This window comes from Scleropages formosus, chromosome 5, assembly GCF_900964775.1.
Source record: "Scleropages formosus chromosome 5, fSclFor1.1, whole genome shotgun sequence".
Taxonomy (NCBI): Eukaryota; Metazoa; Chordata; class Actinopteri; order Osteoglossiformes; family Osteoglossidae; genus Scleropages; species Scleropages formosus.
Window position 1 is genome coordinate 10,649,611 of NC_041810.1, and position 20,306 is coordinate 10,669,916.

General features: G+C 42.2%; 2 protein-coding genes across 2 annotated transcripts; both read left to right on the top strand.

Annotated features, from left to right (window-relative positions):
• The first annotated feature begins 70 nt into the window (after positions 1–70).
• On the top strand, positions 71–11,689 carry LOC114910509 (flocculation protein FLO11-like). Its single transcript, XM_029251890.1, has 9 exons — positions 71–511; positions 903–962; positions 1,697–1,866; positions 2,108–2,166; positions 2,333–2,440; positions 3,491–3,627; positions 3,978–4,691; positions 9,803–11,497; positions 11,676–11,689. Exons 2-9 carry the CDS (start codon positions 923–925, stop codon positions 11,687–11,689), a joined length of 2,937 nt encoding a protein of 978 aa, XP_029107723.1. The 5' UTR covers positions 71–511; positions 903–922.
• LOC114910483 (uncharacterized) lies at positions 11,530–17,629 on the top strand. Its single transcript, XM_029251792.1, has 11 exons — positions 11,530–12,360; positions 12,676–12,740; positions 13,000–13,157; positions 13,844–13,950; positions 14,128–14,189; positions 14,740–14,879; positions 14,967–15,091; positions 15,194–15,252; positions 16,137–16,279; positions 16,401–16,510; positions 17,055–17,629. Exons 1-11 carry the CDS (start codon positions 11,845–11,847, stop codon positions 17,145–17,147), a joined length of 1,578 nt encoding a protein of 525 aa, XP_029107625.1. The 5' UTR covers positions 11,530–11,844; the 3' UTR covers positions 17,148–17,629.
• Positions 17,630–20,306: the final 2,677 nt, after the last annotated feature.

Consider the following 20,306-nt stretch of genomic DNA (forward strand, 5'->3'; position numbering starts at 1 on the left):
TCAGGCACACACACGCACACACACACACACACACACACACACACACACACACACACACACACCCTGTAAATTCAGTCAGTGACCACAGTTTGTCATGAGACATCCAAACTGTAATTAGAACGAGAAGTAGACAGAAAGGTGTCGTTTGCAGGCCAAAGGAAACACAGTAAGGAACTGAGAACCAGAGATAGATGTCAACTGGCATCAGTCATATGATAAAACACTAAAAGACAGTGCAGTTGCCTGAGTGACACCCTAGTAAGTGAAGAGGAGTGCTGAAGGAAGAGTGTGTGAAGAGTTGCACACAATATAAAAAACACAATACAAACACAAAGCACAGACCAGTACAGAGACTTAGATACAAAATATGGAAGTGACCTAGACTTCAGCTAAACAGTTGATAGCATTTCCACTGTATACACATCCACATAAAACAGAAAAGAGACAGCAAGAGATAGCGACAAGTTGCTGCGCTGAGAAACCCGAATTCATCACAGTGCTTTGGATACTGGTAAGTTCAAAGATTTCTACTTCTTTGACTAGAATTAACTGAAGATGAGTATGTATACCAATATAATACAAATTATGGTTCATGTCTGTTTTTAACTGTCCATTAAGATAACTCAGATGTTTATGTTCATATTTAAGTCATTCATACGGATCATTTGTATTTCAGACCTACACTTTTTATGAATTCCTGTTATTTATTGCATTGTGAACTCAGTTCCAGCAGTAGTAGCAGGAACATACTGTACACATATATACTGAACTAAAATTAAGAACAATTAAATTCTGCTGAAGTGAGTTCTGAATTTCTAAAGGGTGAAAAATAACTTATTCAGTCGGTACTGGTGAGAGTCACGTAAAGATAAAATATAACATAACCCATTTCATTCTGGAAGCTGACCTCTGGCTACAAGAAATGGACCTGCTTTTTCTGTTAATTCTCGGAATTCGTATGGGTGAGTTACACTGTGTTTTCTCTCTGTGTGACTGTGTGAATTCAACAAATAATCAAATGGTTAATACATGCACAGTTTTGCAATGAATCTTGTAACTCAGCAGCACAAGGGAAAAAGCAGAAGACATGAAATAATGAGATGCACCAACAGACATCTGTGGTATATATACCAGGATATATACCTAGATGTGTATCAAGATATAGAGTGTCCTCCAGACTTATTGGCATCCCCATAAAAATGGACAAAAGAGCAGGATAAAACAAACAGCTACATACTGTCATCAAAAAATAAAGGAAAACCTTTGAATTTCATTCACGAACACCTTTTTGAAAACAAACATTCATTCATGAGCAATACGGGTTTCAAAATTATAGGATCCTATGTTTCTCTCCTGGAGCAGAGGGAGAGGAACAGCATGAAGTGGGAACTTTGAGTGCAAAAGACTACTATAGTCACACACACCATTAGTTCGTTTGCGGTCAGGAGAGTGATGCGCACAAAGAAAAGCACACTATACCCAATGTGAAATATAGTGTTGGGAGATGGATCAGTGATGCTGTGGGGCTGTTTTGGTGCCACTGAGGCCCTTGTATCATGGTGTATATCATGACGTATGTTGAGATGTATACTAGCTTTTGCAACAGGATGTGTCTCATGCTGAATTGAAGGTATGACGATATGTATCAGAGTGGGTATGTGGCTTTGTACCATGATGCATACACCCTTTATCACAGCTGTGTCATCAGTGACGACACATACAGGATCTACAGCTGTCTCCACAACCTTCTCCGCACCCAGTCCGGAAATTCACATGGAATTTACGCTCAATTTGACATTCAAGAAAGACCTTAGGAATTCATCTTCTGAGAAGTTCCTGTTCCTGGCAAAAAATATAACAAAAGCGGTGAGTGTAATTAGCTATCTTCAGAAGTACACTTTGGTGTAACCTTCAGACAGCTTTTACTGAAAAGCGAGAGAGGGTATTCATGTCTGTGTATTGTGTGGACTTAATTGTGTGTTGATTTCAGTATACTGTATGATCTACTATTGAATCCTTTCATGATTACATAAGTTAATCCATACCATTTTGTTATTTTTGTCACTTTTATAATTTTTTTTAAATGATTCTGTTCTTTGTTTTTCAGTTAGACTCATTGTATGGAAGGAAATATCCGTTCATTGGCACTATGGTGACAGGCTTCAGGTAGGAAAATTGAACTGTAATCATCCTCCCTGAATCAGCTGTCTCACATGATGTATGAGAAAGCTCAGAAGTGGACAAGTAAGAAAGTGGTGCAGGACCTTGCTTAAAGGTCAGTTTTAGTGTGTTGAATTGTGCTGAATTATGACTCATGAAGACTTTCTTTCAGACCTCTGCCTTCCTATGGGTTGTCAAAGCAGAAAGGAGTACAAAAACAATGGAGCAAAACAGCAAACCACAGATATGTACATATTCTGCCACAATGTCTTCATCTCAGGTGAATACAGGGAGTTCCACTTCCCTTTTGACTCTCCCTGGGTCTCTTCAAGTCCCTTAAGGGCTGGAGTTTCACTGTGCTTTTGACCAGGGGCAGCTAGTTTTTACCCTGGACTGGCATTGAGCATGCAGTGTGGAGCTGCCTATTACATTTATATTTATTCATTTAACAGAAGCTTTTCTCCAAAGTGACACACATCTCACATCCAGTGAACAACGGACTTCCAATGAACTCCATGCAGTATTATCAGCCCACTCACCTTATTCACTAAGGTTACTTACACTGCTAGAGACACTACTTACAATGGGTCACTCATCCATATATCAGTGGAACAAACTCTCTCTGTCACTCACACACTATAGGTGAAACTGAACAGCATGTCTTTGGACTGTGGGAGGAAACCCACACAGACACAGGGAGAACATGCAAACTCCACACAGATTGAGTGGGAATCAAACCCACGTCCTCTCACACTATACAGGCACTGTGAGACAGCAGCACTACTCGCTGTGCCACCATGACATCAGCTCACACTCAGTTAGACAAGGCAGCTTTGAGCTGAGCTAAAAAAGAACACGCTAGTGGCTTTCAGCAACGCTCCCATAGGTGCTGAAGTTCATCCTTCATCCTAATTTCGGATTACTTCCCCGCGTGGAACCTGGCCAAAGCAGGAGGCACCTGTCGTATTGAGGCCATCTTTGTTCTTCTCTACAGTACTTCTAGATTACTGTATATGTAGAACACTGGGGGTTCATACATATTCTTGGGTGGACAAAAAGGTTTTTTCAAACTGCTGTTCCTCTTACTGTTTTTGTAGACATGTGTATACATTTACAGGAAAAAACACTATAACTATATGATTATGCAGAACATACTGTATTTTTGTATTAATTCTATGTGTTATGCTTGTTTAATGTTGTTATGTTAGCCTTGTATGTACTTTAGCACCAGATTTGTGAAACGATTTAATGTGATACAGACAACATTTTTGATACTGTGTACAGCACATACTTATAGCTATAAGAATTAGTGGTGCTTCTTCTGTTCTAGGGAAGGTTCCGTTGTGGTCAGTGTCTCTTTGATCTTCTACAACGTCAGCGTGATGCCCGGCCTTGGTGAGGTGCAAGAGATACTGAGAGCCTCCAATCTCACCCTGCCATTGGTGCCATGCTCCATCAGTGCCTCACGTGAGAAACCATCTGTCTGTCTCAAGCTCCGCAGAGTCACACTAAACATTCAAGTCACTCCTGACTGACACATTTCAGCAGTGTTCCTTTTCTCCATTCAGACTACATCTCCCATTAGCACCAATAGGAAGGATTTTCAGTAGAATATAAAATATACAGAGTGATCCTAATGTCTTTTGTTTCTACTTAGAAAGAAGAACACTTAAGAAGTACTATATGTCCCACTTCCCTAGGAGTTTAGCCAACACAAGCGAATATAAAACACTATAATCATACTTAAGTATTTTTATCTGAAATTAAGTGATCCATTTAGCCAACCTATAACCTCCTGCTGTCTCTCTGTATTACAGATCCTACTCCACCTCCGCCAGTCACTACAGTCAGTAAGCAATCTTCAAAAGGTCCATCTACTACACTGACAAATTATCATACATTCACTTTACCACAAAACACACTTTCTCAGAATCCAGTAAAAAGAACCCAGCAAACAGTAACCATCCAACATAATACTGAAAATGCAGCATCTCCAAAATCAACCACTTTAAGAAAAACCACTACAATTACAAAACCCACATCTCCAAAATCAGTCACTTTAAGAAAAACCACTACAATCGCAAAACCCACATCTCCAAAATCAACTGCTTTAAGAAAAACCACTACAATCACAAAACCCACATCTCCAAAATCAACTGCTTTAAGAAAAACCACTACAATTACAAAACCCACATCTCCAAAATCAAATACTTCAAGAAAAACCACTAAAATCGCAAAATCCACACCTCCAAAACCAAGCAGAACTACAAAAAATACTGTAACAATATTGATGAATTTTTCTGACCCAACTACTACCATAAACAGTACCAGAGTCCATCAACCCAGCACTGGCACAGTGACCACTGGTACAAATAGTACCACAGGTCATCTACCCCACACTGGTAAACTCACCTCTGATGTACATAGTATTCCTCTACCCAACACTGATGTACTGACGATTGGTACAAATATTACCACAGCTCCTGAACCCAGCACTGGCACAGTGACCACTCGTATAAATAGTACCACAGGTCATCTACCCCACACTGGTAAACTCACCTCTGAAATACATAGTACTCCACTACACAACACTAATACACTGGCTATTGGTACAAATATTACCACAGCTCCTCAACCCAGCACTGGCACAGTGACCACTCGTATAAATAGTACCACAGGTCATCTACCCCACACTGGTAAACTCACCTCTGAAATACATAGTACTCCACTACCCAACACTGATACACTGACTATTAGTACAAATATTACCACAGCTCCTGAACCCAGCATTAGCACAGTGATCAGTGGTATAAATAGTACCACAGGTCATCTACCCCACACTAGTAAACTCACCTCTGATATACATAGTACTCCACTACCCAACACCGATATACTGACTATTGGTACAAATATTACCACAGCTCCTCAACCCAGCACTGGCACAGTGACCACTGGAATAAATAGTACCACAGGTCATCTACCCCACACTGGTAAACTCACCTCTGATGTACATAGTATTCCTCTACCCAACACCGATGTACTGACGATTGGTACAAATATTACCACAGCTCCTCAACCCAGCATTGGCACAGTGACCACTGGTATAAATAGTACCACTGAAAATGCAACAGCTGCTAGAAATACTACAGATGTGACCACAACCACCATTTCCAACACTTCTACTACTGTAAACACTCCTGAAACCACAAGAGAAAGCGATATTAACACTACTGCGGATTTGTATGATTCAACAGAATCAGAGCTCAAGAACATCCCAGAAACTACAACAACCACAAACCCTGACATAGACACCACAGACTATGATACTTCAAACACAACTGAAGGAAGTCAAAAAGACTTCAGCACCAGTTCTGTAGATCTGTTTGATTCAACTGAAGAACAAGAGGTCAACACCATCCCAGAGACTTCAGATCATAATACAATCACAGATTCTGACATAGACACAGATTATGACACTACAATCACAGCTGGCACAATTCAAACAGCCATCAGCACAATTTCAGTAGATCGACATGAGACGAAAGAAGAACCAGAGCTCAACACCATCCCAGAAACTACAATAACTGTAGACCTTGACACAGACCCAACACACTATGATACTTCAAACACAACTAACACAAGTCAAATAGACACCAATCCCACTTCTAGAGATCTCTATCATTCAACAGAAGAGCCAGAGCTCAACACCATCTCAGAATCTATAACAACCATAGATCTTGAAATAGACACAACACACTATGATACTTCAAATACAACTAACACAAGTCAAATAGACATCAGCCCCACTTCTATAGATCTATATGATTCAACAGAAGAGCCAGAGCTTAACACCATCTCAGAAACTACAACTATAGACCTTGAAACAGACACAACAGACTATGACACTTCAAACACAACTGAAAGAAGTCAAAGAAACATCACCACAACTTCAGAAGATCTGTCTGATTCAACAGAAGAACCAGAGCTCAACACCATCTCAGAAATTGCAACAACTGTAGACCTTGACATAGACCCAACACACTATGATACTTCAAACACAACTAACATAAGTCAAATAGACATCAACACAACTTCTATACATCTGCTTAATTCCACAGAAGAACCAGAGTTGAACATCATTCCAGAAACTACAAATGATAATAAAATCACAGATTTTGACATAGACACAGATTATGACACCACAATCACAGCTGGCACAATTCAAACAGCCATCGACACAACTTCAGTAGATCGATATTATACAACAGAAGAACCAGAGCTCAACACTATCACAGAAACTACAACCATAGCGCTTGACATAGAATCAACAGCCTATGATACTTCAAATACAATTAACAAAAGTCAAAGAGACATCAAGACAACTGCAGAAGATATGTATTTTTCAACAGAAGAACCAGAGCTCAACACCATTCCAGAAAGGACAAATTATAGTAAAATCACAGATTTTGTCACAGATACAAGTTTTGACACCATAATCACACCTGCCACAATTCAAACAAACATCAATGCAAACTCAGTAACTCCTAATGAATCATCAAGAAAAACTGAAATTAATGAGCATGTAGAACATACTGGTACAACACTAAATAAAAATAGCACTAATGAGAAAAACGTAGCTATATCTTCGATAAGTCAAGAATTCATCAGCAGAAGTTCAGCAACTTGGTTTAGTTCAACACCCCAAACCCCAGTTAACGTTCTGTCAGAACCTGCAAGTTTTACCACAAAAAGTAATGCTCTACTTCATATGTCCACATTGACAACAGCAATTCCTGCACATTCTAATTGGCCAAGCTCTACTTTCCCACTGTCTACTTCAAGCACTGCTGAGGCTATTTCATCAAACACTACTTCGTCTCCCATAACACCCTTTAACACAGCCCCACCGTCACCAGTGGCACATACAGGACCTACAGCTGTGTCCACAGCAGAAGCTGCTGGTACAGCTTTTTTCACACATAGACCAGAAGTTTACCTGGAATTTACACTCAATTTGACATTTGAAGAGGACCTTAGGAATTCATCTTCTAAGAAGTTCTACCTCCTGGCAAAAAATATAACAGAAGCGGTGAGTTAAATTGCCTCCTTTCAGATGTAATCTAGGAACAGCTTTTACTGAAAAGTGAGTGGTGAATATCCACACTCTCATTTCTCGGTGTGTACCTTTTGTTTTGTGAAGACTGTTTATGGGTTATTTACTTCTGGCTACTCTATGATCTACTTGTGAATTCTTTCGTAAATACATAATTTTTATTATTTAAAATGCCATTACACCATGTTGTAACATCAGTGATAGTAAAAGTAATTTTGCTCTTTATTCCTTTAGCTGAATTTGGTGTACAGAACCACATACATGAATAAGTTTCTTGGCACTGTGGTGACAGGCTTCAGGTAAATGAATTTCATTCTGGAACCAGATTTATTTGTTTATTTATTTGATGCTTTTCTCGCTAGCAACTTACAATGTTAAGTTTCTATAATAAGCTGCAAATATATACACATTTGAACAGCTGTGTAATTTTTTTACGGCAGTTCGAAGGTATTTACACTGATCAAGGGGACTACTGTGGGTGTGGGTATTCAAATTTAGGAATTACTTATTAGAAGGTTATTGTTCTAAACACCAGGCCACCTGCTCCATTGAAAACTGATCTGTGAGGATGTCCAAGAGCTGAACTGCAGGAGGTACATTTCTGATACTGTACAATAGATACTTAAAGCTATATGAGCAAATGGTGCTTCCTGTGCTGGGCCTCTTCTAGAAAAGGTTCTATTGTGGTCAGCGTCTCCTTGATCTTCTATAACATCAGCGTGATGCCCAGCCTCGAGGAGGTGCAGAACACACTGAGAGCATCCAATCTCGCCCTGCTGCTGGTGCCATCTTCCATCAGTGCCTCACGTGAGAGACCTCCTGTTTGTCTCAGGTTCCGCAAAGTCACACTCACCTTTAAAGTCACTTCTAACTGACCACCTATTAGATTAGCACTGTTAAATTGACTCTCACACACACTTACACACTGAAGCCGCTTGTCTCGAGTGGGGTCGCGGCAAGCCGGAGCCTAACCTGGCAACATAAGGCGCAAGGCTGGAGGGGGAGGGGACACACCCAGGATGGGACGCCAGTCCGTTGCAAGGCACCCCAAGTGGGACAAGAACCCCAGACCCACCAGAGAGCAGGACCCAGTCCAAACCCAGTGCACCACTGTGTCCCCCGTCCCCCACTGTTAAATTCTTTGATTAAAATACATGACAAAAAGACTAACCCTAACCCTTCTGAGAATGACCTGCAGGAAAACAGAAAAGCCCCAGTTGTAAACCAGTGTATTTTGTGAGTGTTATAAGCAAATACAAAACAAGACAGTCTTATTCAAGGATCTTAGTCTTAAATGGCAGTGATCCAGCAAACTGCCTTCTGACTTCCTCCTGTCTGTGTGTTTTACAGAAACTTCACAGTTTCCTCCAATTACTGCAGTCAGTGCACAGTCAGATATAAGTGCACCTCCTACATCAGGAAACCAGCACATAGCAGGATTATCAACAACACAACTAAACATGAGCACAAATACAAATTGCCAACCAGCACATGCAATCAATATGACAGTAAAAAACACCACCCAACCAGCTAGGGACATAAGCAGTACCGACATGGTCCTTGTGAACACGACCGCAGTGACTGCAGATGCAAAAATGAGCACAGCCAGCATCTTGACTAGAGAAATTGTAAAAAGTGCTGTAAATACTACATCTAGTAGAACTTCAACCACAATTAGAAAAACTACAGCAACCAGTATAAACCCAACCACCAGTAGAAAAACTGCTGAAACCACAAAAGCCATATCTCCAAAACCAACCAGATTAAGAAAAACCACTACAATCGCAAAATCCACATCTCCAAAATCAACCACATCAAGAAAAACCACTACAATCACAAAACCCACATCTCCAAAATCAACCGCTTTAAGAAAAACCACTACAATTACAAAACCCACATCTCCAAAATCAACCGCTTTAAGAAAAACCACTACAATCGCAAAACCCACACCTCCAAAACCAAGCAGAACTACAAAAAATACTGTAACAATATTGATGAATTTTTCTGACCCAACTACTGCCATAAACAGTACCAGAGTCCATCAACCCAGCACTGGCACAGTGACCACTGGTATAAATAGTACCACAAATCATCTACCCCACACTGGTAAACTCACCTCTGAAATACATAGTACTAAACTACCCAACACTAATACACTGACTATTGGTACAAATATTACCACAACTCCTGAACCCAGCATTAGCACAGTGATCAGTGGTATAAATAGTACCACAGGTCATCTACCCCACACTGGTAAACTCACCTCTGAAATACATAGTTCTCCACTACCCAACACTAATACACTGACTATTGGTACAAATATTACCACAGCTCCTCAACCCAGCACTGGCACAGTGACCACTGGTATAAATAGTACCACAGGTCATCTACCCCACACTGGTAAACTCACCTCTGAAATACATAGTACTCCGCTACCCAACACTAATACACTGACTATTGGTACAAATACTACCACAGCTCCTCAACCCAGCATTATCACAGTGACCACTGGTATAAATAGTACCACAGGTCATCTACCCCACACTGGTAAACTCACCTCTGAAATACATAGTACTCCACTACCTAACACTGATACACTGACTATTGGTACAAATACTACCACAGCTCCTCAACCCAGCATTATCACAGTGACCACTGGTATAAATAGTACCACAGGTCATCTACCCCACACTGGTAAACTCACCTCTGAAATACATAGTACTCCGCTACCCAACACTAATACACTGACTATTGGTACAAATACTACCACAGCTCCTCAACCCAGCATTATCACAGTGACCACTGGTATAAATAGTACCACAGGTCATCTACCCCACACTGGTAAACTCACCTCTGAAATACATAGTACTAAACTACCCAACACTAATACACTGACTATTGGTACAAATATTACCACAACTCCTGAACCCAGCATTAGCACAGTGATCAGTGGTATAAATAGTACCACAGGTCATCTACCCCACACTGGTAAACTCACCTCTGAAATACATAGTTCTCCACTACCCAACACTAATACACTGACTATTGGTACAAATATTACCACAGCTCCTCAACCCAGCACTGGCACAGTGACCACTGGTATAAATAGTACCACAGGTCATCTACCCCACACTGGTAAACTCACCTCTGAAATACATAGTACTCCACTACCCAACACTAATACACTGGCTATTGGTACAAATATTACCACAACTCCTCAACCCAGCATTAGCACAGTGATCACTGGTATAAATAGTACCACAAATCATCTACCCCACACTGGTAAACTCACCTCTGAAATACATAGTACTCCACTACCCAACACTGATACACTGACTATTGGTACAAATACTACCACAGCTCCTCAACCCAGCACTGGCACAGTGATCACTGGTATAAATAGTACCACAGGTCATCTACCCCACACTGGTAAATTCACCTCTGAAATACATAGTACTAAACTACCCAACACTAATACACTGACTATTGGTACAAATATTACCACAACTCCTGAACCCAGCATTAGCACAGTGATCAGTGCTATAAATAGTACCACAGGTCATCTACCCCACACTGGTAAACTCACCTCTGAAATACATAGTTCTCCACTACCCAACACTAATACACTGACTATTGGTACAAATATTACCACAGCTCCTCAACCCAGCATTGGCACAGTGACCACTGGTATAAATAGTACCACAAATCATCTACCCCACACTGGTAAACTCACTTCTGAAATACATAGTTCTCCACTACCCAACACTAATACACTGACTATTGGTACAAATATTACCACAGCTCCTCAACCCAGCATTGGCACAATGACCACTGGTATAAATAGTACCACAGGTCATCTACCCCACACTGGTAAACTCACCTCTGAAATACATAGTACTCCACTACCCAACACTAATACACTGACTTTTGGTACAAATATTACCACAGCTCCTGAACTCAGCATTGGCACAGTGACCACTGGTATAAATAGTACCACAAATCATCTACCCCACACTGGTAAACTCACCTCTGAAATACATAGTACTCCACTACCCAACACTGATACACTGACTATTGGTACAAATACTATCACAACTCCTCAACCCAGCATTAGCACAGTGATCAGTGGTATAAATAGTACCACAAATCATCTACCCCACACTGGTAAACTCACCTCTGAAATACATAGTACTCCACAACCCAACACTAATACACTGACTATTGGTACAAATATTACCACAGCTCCTGAACCCAGCATTAGCACAGTGATCAGTGGTATAAATAGTACCACAAATCATCTACCCCACACTGGTAAACTCACCTCTGAAATACATAGTACTCCACTACCCAACACTAATACACTGACTATTGGTACAAATATTACCACAGCTCCTCAACCCAGCATTGGCACAGTGACCACTGGTATAAATAGTACCACAAATCATCTACCCCACACTGGTAAACTCACCTCTGAAATACATAGTTCTCCACAACCCAACACTAATACACTGACTATTGGTACAAATATTACCACAGCTCCTCAACCCAGCATTGGCACAGTGACCTCTGGTATGAATAGTACCACAGGTCCTCTACCCAACACTGGTAAACTGACCTCTGGAATAAATAGTATTCCAATATCCAACACCAGTACACTGACAACTGGTATAAACAATACCTCAGCTCCTTTACTCAACACTGGTACACTTCACACTATCAATACCACACCTGGCTCCAGTGCATCTGCTGTCACTACCAGCCATAGTTACACTCCTACCATCAGTGTGAATGGTAAGATCACGATTCTGCTGAATGCTTCCACACATGGTGGTGGCATGAATCCTGCTGGATCTGCACTGCCTTATAGAACACCATCTGGCCCTCTATCTAACTATTCAAGCACAGCAGCTACCACTTCAAGAGCCACTGCAGCCACGCAACTCACCACCCTGAGACCAATATCAAGCACAAGTATTTTCCACAGAAAGTTCACACTAAAATTCAGCCTCAGTGAAACGTTCACGGCTGACCTGCTGAACTCATCATCTGAGAGGTACAGGATTCTTGTGGAGACCATCACCCGTGAGGTTAGTCTCCTACCCCTGTCTAGCTCATCGATATTCATCATTTGGCAGTTCTCTGTTTATTTGCAATGCTCAGCTTACTGTTTGCTTTTATGCACATTTCTGCAAGATGCACGTCACTTTGGAGAAAAGTCTGCAAAATGAATAAATGTAAATGATGGTCAGTGTTGCTAGGGTGTTGATGAGGAATAAGTGTCCTGGAAGTGTCCATTGATTGTAGAGACAAACTCTCACTGTCAGTAGAGACTTTCCTGGAAAAAAGGGCTTCAGTAATATTAATGTGTACCTACCTTTCATTTGATACATTGCTGTTCTCAGGTGGACAAAATGTATTCAGAGAAATTCCCAAAGTCCTTCTTCAGAAGCATTGTAACAGGATTCAGGTAGAGTATTTCAATCATTGTTTGATTTTTGTTTCTTTCGTTGGATCCCACATTTCCTATTGTACCTCCATCATGCGCAAACTACTTCAAAGCAGTTCCGGTCTAACTTATTTCAGGATATTTCTGTGTAGCATCCTTTCTCGGAGGATCATCTCAGAACACACTGAAGGGACTACAGATGTTCAATGTAGACTTCCAGGGTGGGGTAGGGGGCTGTCTTCCTGCCTTGGACCACATCGCTCTGTCTCTCCCCTTCTAGCAACGGCTCCATAGTGACAGAAGTTGATCTTCTGTTTAATGAGGGACAGGAGCCGCTCAGCGTGTCAGCCGTGCTGAAGGTGCTATACGCCACCCTTACTAACAACTCCAACAGCCCCTTCCCTCTCAGGATCATACTGATGTCCATACAAGTGTTCGGTAAGAAGTCACCAGGCACTACCATTTGTTCAGCTTTTTCAAGAGCGGCATCTTTCTGCTCCTCTGTAGATACTGTGAGGAAGCTCCCTGAGACTGCATCGTTTTAGCACTTTCATCATCTGAGGTCAAATATGCTAATGTATTGTGACATTTTGTCGGGTTTCTGGTTAGGTGGTTCATCAAAATATAGTTTTCACTCAGGGTAAGGAGTCTGGCGTTCTGGGAGTATCCTGCAGTAGAGTCGCTGCTCCTCCAGAGCAAGTGGATTCAGTTGAGATGGTTCAGTATGTTGTAAGAATGCCCCCTGTGTGGCTCCCATTCCAGTTATACTAGGCACATGGCCTTGGGAGGAGACCCCGGGGGGCAGAACCAGGGCATGTTGGAGGGATTATATCTCATGGTTGGCATGGGGTCACCTGAGGATCCCCAGGAGGAGCTGGAGACTATGGCTAGGGAAAGGAGGGTTTGGGGCTGTCTGCTCATCCTTACACCACCATGACCCTCATCAGGACAGGTGGGAGAAAACTGAGAGACCGACTAGTAGTTTTCACTCTGAGAATATTCAATCACAACATACATACTGTGGTTACCCGTTTGTACTGTCTAACGGTCAATCTGCATCAGTAGCGGACATGTCTGGGAGGTTGTTTGTTAATTATAGTGCTTCCACTCTCTCATCTGCACAGAGGAGATCTCCATATCTGTGAACCTCTCCCTTGTCCTCCCGTCGGCATCTGTGTTGGACCCCAACTCCCTGTTACACAGAAACATCAGTGCCGCTCTTGACAACTGGGTGAGTGCGTGTTTCATGGGCCCATGGACTCGCTGGCTTGGCTCCATGTCATTCCAAGCTGTTGTGGAGAGACAGTTGAACCTGTTGTATGAATGATGGTTTGCAGTGTTTGAAGTGACATTATTCATAACTTCAGCAGTGTATTCAGTGGTATCTCATGCGATTTTACCCCACCAGCTGAAGCTTGTTCTTAGCAGACTTCTTGGGAATACAAGCAAGGCATTATCTATAAAATTCAGGTACACACCTGCATGAATGTCTGGTTGTCATTCCTGTCTTGTGTTACAAATGTCTCTTTTTGGTGAATAAGTTATTGTTAGGGGTGAAATGGTTATGCAATCTGCAGTGGTGTGGTTTTGGAGCCCTTGAGCTCTAGTTGATTTCTGCCTGGGTTTAAATTTGAGTCTTCCCTCTGTCTGTGGACTTTGTGTTGGTGTTCTGGTTTCAACCAAAGGCTCAAAGACTTGCTGACATCCCACTGAGGATGGCTTGCTGCTCTTCTATAAATGGATTTTGCAGATTAGTGTTAGTACATTACACTGTATGACCAGTACTTGGTATATGCGATAACTGTGTATCATATTCAACCAGTACTTGTTGTACATAACCAGTACTTTGTGTATCTAATCTGTTTCGTGTCATAAGAGCCAAAAACAGGCCAGGCACTGAAGAAAACAGGGAGACAGCCAAGAGACACCAGTTTTAATTCTGCTAGTGACACATTATTGCAAGGCACCTGGTTTCTCCTGCTGTCATTGCTCCTTGTGATAACTTCTGCCTCTCTTTCAGTGATGCGCATGGATGGGCGGATGCCTCGCTGCACTATCAACTCAAAACCCAAATGCCCATGTCAAATAACATTATAGCTGCGGCCATCCTCACCTCCCAGAGTCCCTTCTTGTATTTGAAGCACCTGCTTTCAGTCAGTGGTCAGTAGAATTGCAGAAACATGTGGAACACAAACACAAACACAAACCCGTTTGTCATGTAAAAGGTTTTAATTCATGCTTCTTCAGGTTTTCAGGCCCAATTTGATTCATTTCCATTGCTTATGAGGATCACCAGTCTGAACTTCTCAGAGGATCTTTCCAAGCGGGGATCAGAGCACTTCGGCATCTACAGCACATATATTCGTACTTCAGTGAGTGGCTCAGTATACACAGTCCTCTGCCTTAGAAACAAACCAGGAGTTGCCTAACCAAATTCCTGATTTTTATGCTTTCTTTTCCGCTATTTCTTTCAGGTGAGAAAGCTTTACAAAAACACCGAGGGATTTAATGATGTCTATGTTACTAACATGACGTAAGTGCTCACGTACTGCTCTTTTACACATTGTTGCAGCTCTGTATGTAAAAGCTCTTAACTGCGCCCTGTGTAGATAAATGTTATTTTCATTTTGTGATATAACAACAAGTCCTAAAATTACACACACACACACACACACTTTCTGAACCGCTTGTCCCATACGGGGTCGCGGGGAGCGGGAGCCTAACCCGGCAACTCAGGGCGTAAGGCTGGAGGGGACACACCCAGGATGGGACGCCAGTCCGTCGCAAGGCAGTCCTAAAATTAACGCATGGTATTTAATGGTAGCTTAACACTTACATTACATTTTTATTAGAATACTTATAAGTAGCTGAATATTGGGGGTGCGGTGGTGCAGCAGGTTTGGCCGGGGCCTGCTGTGTGGTGGGTCTGGGGTTAGAGTCCTGCTTAGGGTGCCTTGCGGCGGACTGGCGTCCTGTCCGAGGTGTGTCCTCCGGCCCTGCGCTGCCGGGTTAGGCTTCAGCTCACCGTGACCCCACTCAGGACAAACAGCTGTAGACATTGTGTGTGTTTGTGTGTAGCTGAATATGCAAGTTTGAATTAACAAGTAATGCAATAATAATGCAATGTGGGTTTTACTGCAGCAGTGTCTCAGGTTCGACAGCCAGTTATGAAGGTCAGGCTTCATACGGGGAACTCTGGCACCCAGGCAGCCAAGTACCTTAAATGTTATTGTGGTACTCAATGTGAATAACTAGAACAAGACCATGCATGAGGTCCAGGGGCAGTGGGACTGTTGGTCACAGAGGGGGCCTGGCTGCTGGGATTGAACCTAAAGCTGTGCAGAGACTCACATGGAACAGGCCAATTTCCTGTTTCTTCACATGCTCACCAGTTCTGCTGGACTCTTCTCTCCTTAGGGCTGGGTCTCTGGTGGCCCATCTCATTGCGGTTTTTGAGAGGAACACAAGCACCCTGCTCTCTGTCACTGAGGTTCTGAAATTGGGTCTGGCCCAGTTGGAGATGGATGGGCTCACTGTGGACCCTGCAACACTGGGCATTGGTACACACAGCTCTTGAGACACCGCCATCCAGTCCTCCTTTAGATTCTCCCTGGACCTTTGCTAACAGTTGTGTACTCCTTTCCCTTCCCTTCCCCCCTGCCTCTTGAATTCTTCCTGCAGTGCCCCCTTCCTCCATTCCTCCCACACCATGGCGTTTTCCAGGGTACGCTGTGGCCATCCTTGTCATGTGCGGTATTGTCCTCATCCTGCTTCCTCTGGCTCTATTTGTGGTGAGTGTTTGTCCCTAGGATACGTCTACAGCACTAAGTCCCTCAGCAGTTAGCATACTGGTTAAAGACACTGCCTTAGGATTTGAAGGAGTGGGGTTTGAACCCCACCTCCTGCTGTAGTGTCCTTGATCAAGGTACTTACACTGAACTGATACAGTAAAAATAGCTAAGCTAGTGACTGAAGATTTCAAAGTTTTAATCCAATTCTTATTTATTTTAAGTGTTCTTTCTGCTGCTGTTTTCTGAGTGTGGCCACACAAAACTTCATTGTATTGCATACAATGACAATAAAGTATCTTATCTAAATAATGGGTAAATCAGTCTAAGTAACACAACACTGTAAGCCACTCTGGAGAAGAGTCAAATAAATAAATGTAACACAGGTTACACTTGATGGCTTAAAGACTGAAGGTTGTTTCAGCCCTGCCCTTTTTGTCAAAGCCCTGATCGAGGTCCTTACCCTACGTTAGAAAGGGGTCAAGTACCATAGGACTATTGTTCTGGGCTGTTGCTCTGACACCCTTGTTTCTCATCTCTGCTTTAGGGTATAAAGACTGGGATGTGGAGGCGAATAAGGACCATGGTGTTCCTCAGCTCCTGGGGCTACGACGTAGCTGGAACACACTGCAGGATCTGAGAGCCTGTCCTTCACTGGCATCACACATAACAACATGAACCTCTGTCTTTTGGCTAAAGGGTTTCCTGAACACAAAAAAGATTACTTTTGAATTGTAATGTTCTGCAAAACATCTTTAGTTTTATTCCTGAAATGAAAATATAAACAAGAATTAAGATGGAAATTTAGAAGACAAAAGGCACAGATATGAAATACTGGTTACATAAAATTCACTGATATTTAGCATACCAAAGGTAATTTTTTTTCTAACTGAATCAAGATTACATTGTCTCAGTTTAAAATGAAAAGTCCAGAATTAGAATTAGAAAATGCTTGTGCAACCTGCATGAAGTAGTGTTACCTGCTCCAGAATGACAACATTATTCCTTTACAGTAAGAGTTTAAGTGATCAAATTAATGCCGGAATAAAGGGAGTTTCATCTATACTAATGAATGAAATATTATGGTGAAGACTGATTGTGTTGTCTGTATTACAAGGGCTGCTCTGGTGCAATCTTAATTAAAGTTAATTTAATTTGTTTTCTTTCCTTTGGCTTGAGAAACAAAAATGAAAGAATCCTTTATGTAATGAAAAATGTAGAAAGTGCATAAATGCACACATACCCAAAAGAATCTTATTGCACATAAACAAGTTATGCTTAAGCATTAAATAATTTCCATCAATTTCTCTCACTTCAACAATACCAAATATTATTTTTGGCCAAACAAACCTTAATATGCAAACTGTGGTACACAAGCATGAGTTCAAGTGGTGGGGGAACCATTGGACGCACAGCAATGCACTGAATTGTGATGCAGCGATACATCAATCAGGCTTTCGGAAAATAAAAAGTTCAATTTCACTTCCTGCTTTGGGAGGTTTGCTAGAAATTCTTTGTTTCACTTCTTCAGCTGTAAATACTGAAATGCCCCTCTTTTTACATCGAGCTGTAACTTACACACACACACATTGACTGAAACCACGTGTATCGAGCAGGGTGGCGGTGAGCTGGAGCCTAACCCGACAATGTAAGGCACAGGGTCAGAGCGGGAGGGGACACACCCCGGACGGGACACCAGTTTGTCGCAAAGCGCCCTAAGCAGCACTCAAACTCCAGACCCACCAGAGAGCAGACACAGGCCAAACCCGTTATGCCACCGCACCCCTAAGCTATAACTTGCTTTGGAGAAAAGCTTCTGCTAGATGAATAAACATAATAAAAAAACAAGAAAAATTTTGTTACACCCTCTAACATTATTGTGCTCTGATCAATATTTAAATTAATAAGAGTTCCAGAAATCCCCAAGGATATCCACTGCTATTAGATGAACACTACATTATCCTTTTTATAAATTATTACATATGTAAAAGTATTAAATTTACATTTACATTTATTAATTTAGCAGATGGTTTTGTCCAAAGCGACGTACATCTCAACAAAAGTACAATTTATGCATTACATTAAGAGAAGGAGACATAGCTGCAGACATGAAAGTCTCAAGCAAACCTAGTTCGTTACCTACCACTTGCTGCACCGAGGTTCATCGATCGAGTAGGTGCATAAAACGCAGGATAGACAAATCCCGATGCCCTCCCCAAATTTTTTTTTTTTTTTAAAAATATTATAAGATACACAAATAAGCAAGTACAATGCCAGAGTAGTGGCTGAATAAAGGTTGTATCTGGAGATGCTTATGGAATTATGATGCGTGAACAGTTACAGCGTAAATGAGCTGGAGAGATCTTGGGTGAAGTGGCTCTGGAAAAGATGAGTTTTCAGACCCTTCTTGAAAGTAGACAGAGTTTCCGCAGTTCTGAGTGACAGAGGGACGTCATTCCACCAGAACGGACTCAGAACCGAGAACCTCCGAGCTTTACCTTTTGTGCACGAGACCACCTAGCGAGGAGAAGTAGACGAGCGAAGGGGCCTGGCTGGGGTGTAGTGGTTGATCAAGTCTTGTTAATAGCTGGGAGCAGTTCTATTGATACATTTGTACACAGTAACCAGGGTTTTGAATTTGATTCGGGCAGCTATAGGAAGCCAGTGCAGAGAAATGAGTAGAGGAGATACATGGGAGCGCTTTGGCAAATCAAACACAACTTGTGCAGCAGCATTCTGTATTGGCTGCAGAGGTTTGATGGCATTAACAGGAAGGTCACACAGGAGAGAGTTGCAGTAGTCCAGATGGGAAGTCACCATGGCCTGGACAAGTAGTTTGGCGGAGTCAGTAGTGAGGTCGGGACTGGTCCTACAAATGTTATGCAGGATGTATCTGCAGGACTGGGTTGTGGCTTCAACATGTTGAGAGAATGACAGACTTCTGTCAATCGTTACTCCCAGACTCTTAGGGAAGGAGCTAGGCAAAATGAGTGAGTTGTCCAGTTTGATCGACAGGTTGTGACAGGAAGACAGGCCAGCTGGGAGGTAAAGAATCTCTGTTTTGGAGAGGTTGAGTTGGAGGTGGTGATCATACATCCATGAAGAGATGTCCGACAGGCAGGTAGCAATGCGTGCGGAGATGTCTGACGCACCAGGTGGAAAGGAAAGGAACAGCTGGGTATCATCAGCATAGGAATGGTATTTAAATCCATGGGAGGCTATGACCGGTCCGGTATTACAAACTCCCAGGGCAGGAGACAGGGCTCAAGTGCAGGATCTGTGGTTCGTTTGTCCAAAGCACAAGGCAAAAGATGTGTTCTGGGACAGGCGTGGGTCAAAAAACCAAGGGGAGTATGTCATTCTGAGGGATATCCTAGATAGTGGTCAAGGTCCAAAGCGGTGGTCGAAGACAAGGGAGTCAAGACTTGGGAGCAAGGATTCAGGGTGAGGGCATCAAGGCAGGGAAACAGGGCGTGCAAACTGGTTGTGCTACAGAGGGGACAGTTATCTCATAGAGATTCCACAACTGGGGAATCTTTGCTCTTTATACCTAACTGGTCTGAGTACTTTCAGGTGTTTCTGGTTGAGGTGCAGGTGTAGCCCGGATGGTAAGACCAGGATAAACCAGTATAACATGATCATTCTTACTACGAAGACGGAGTGATGTACTCAAAACATAACGCAAGATTTATGTGATGGGAACTGTGTATTAAATACATACCTAAACATTTTATTATTCTCTATATTTTGTTGTATATAGATATATTTTTCTATCTGATAATCTTTGCTGTATGACGTT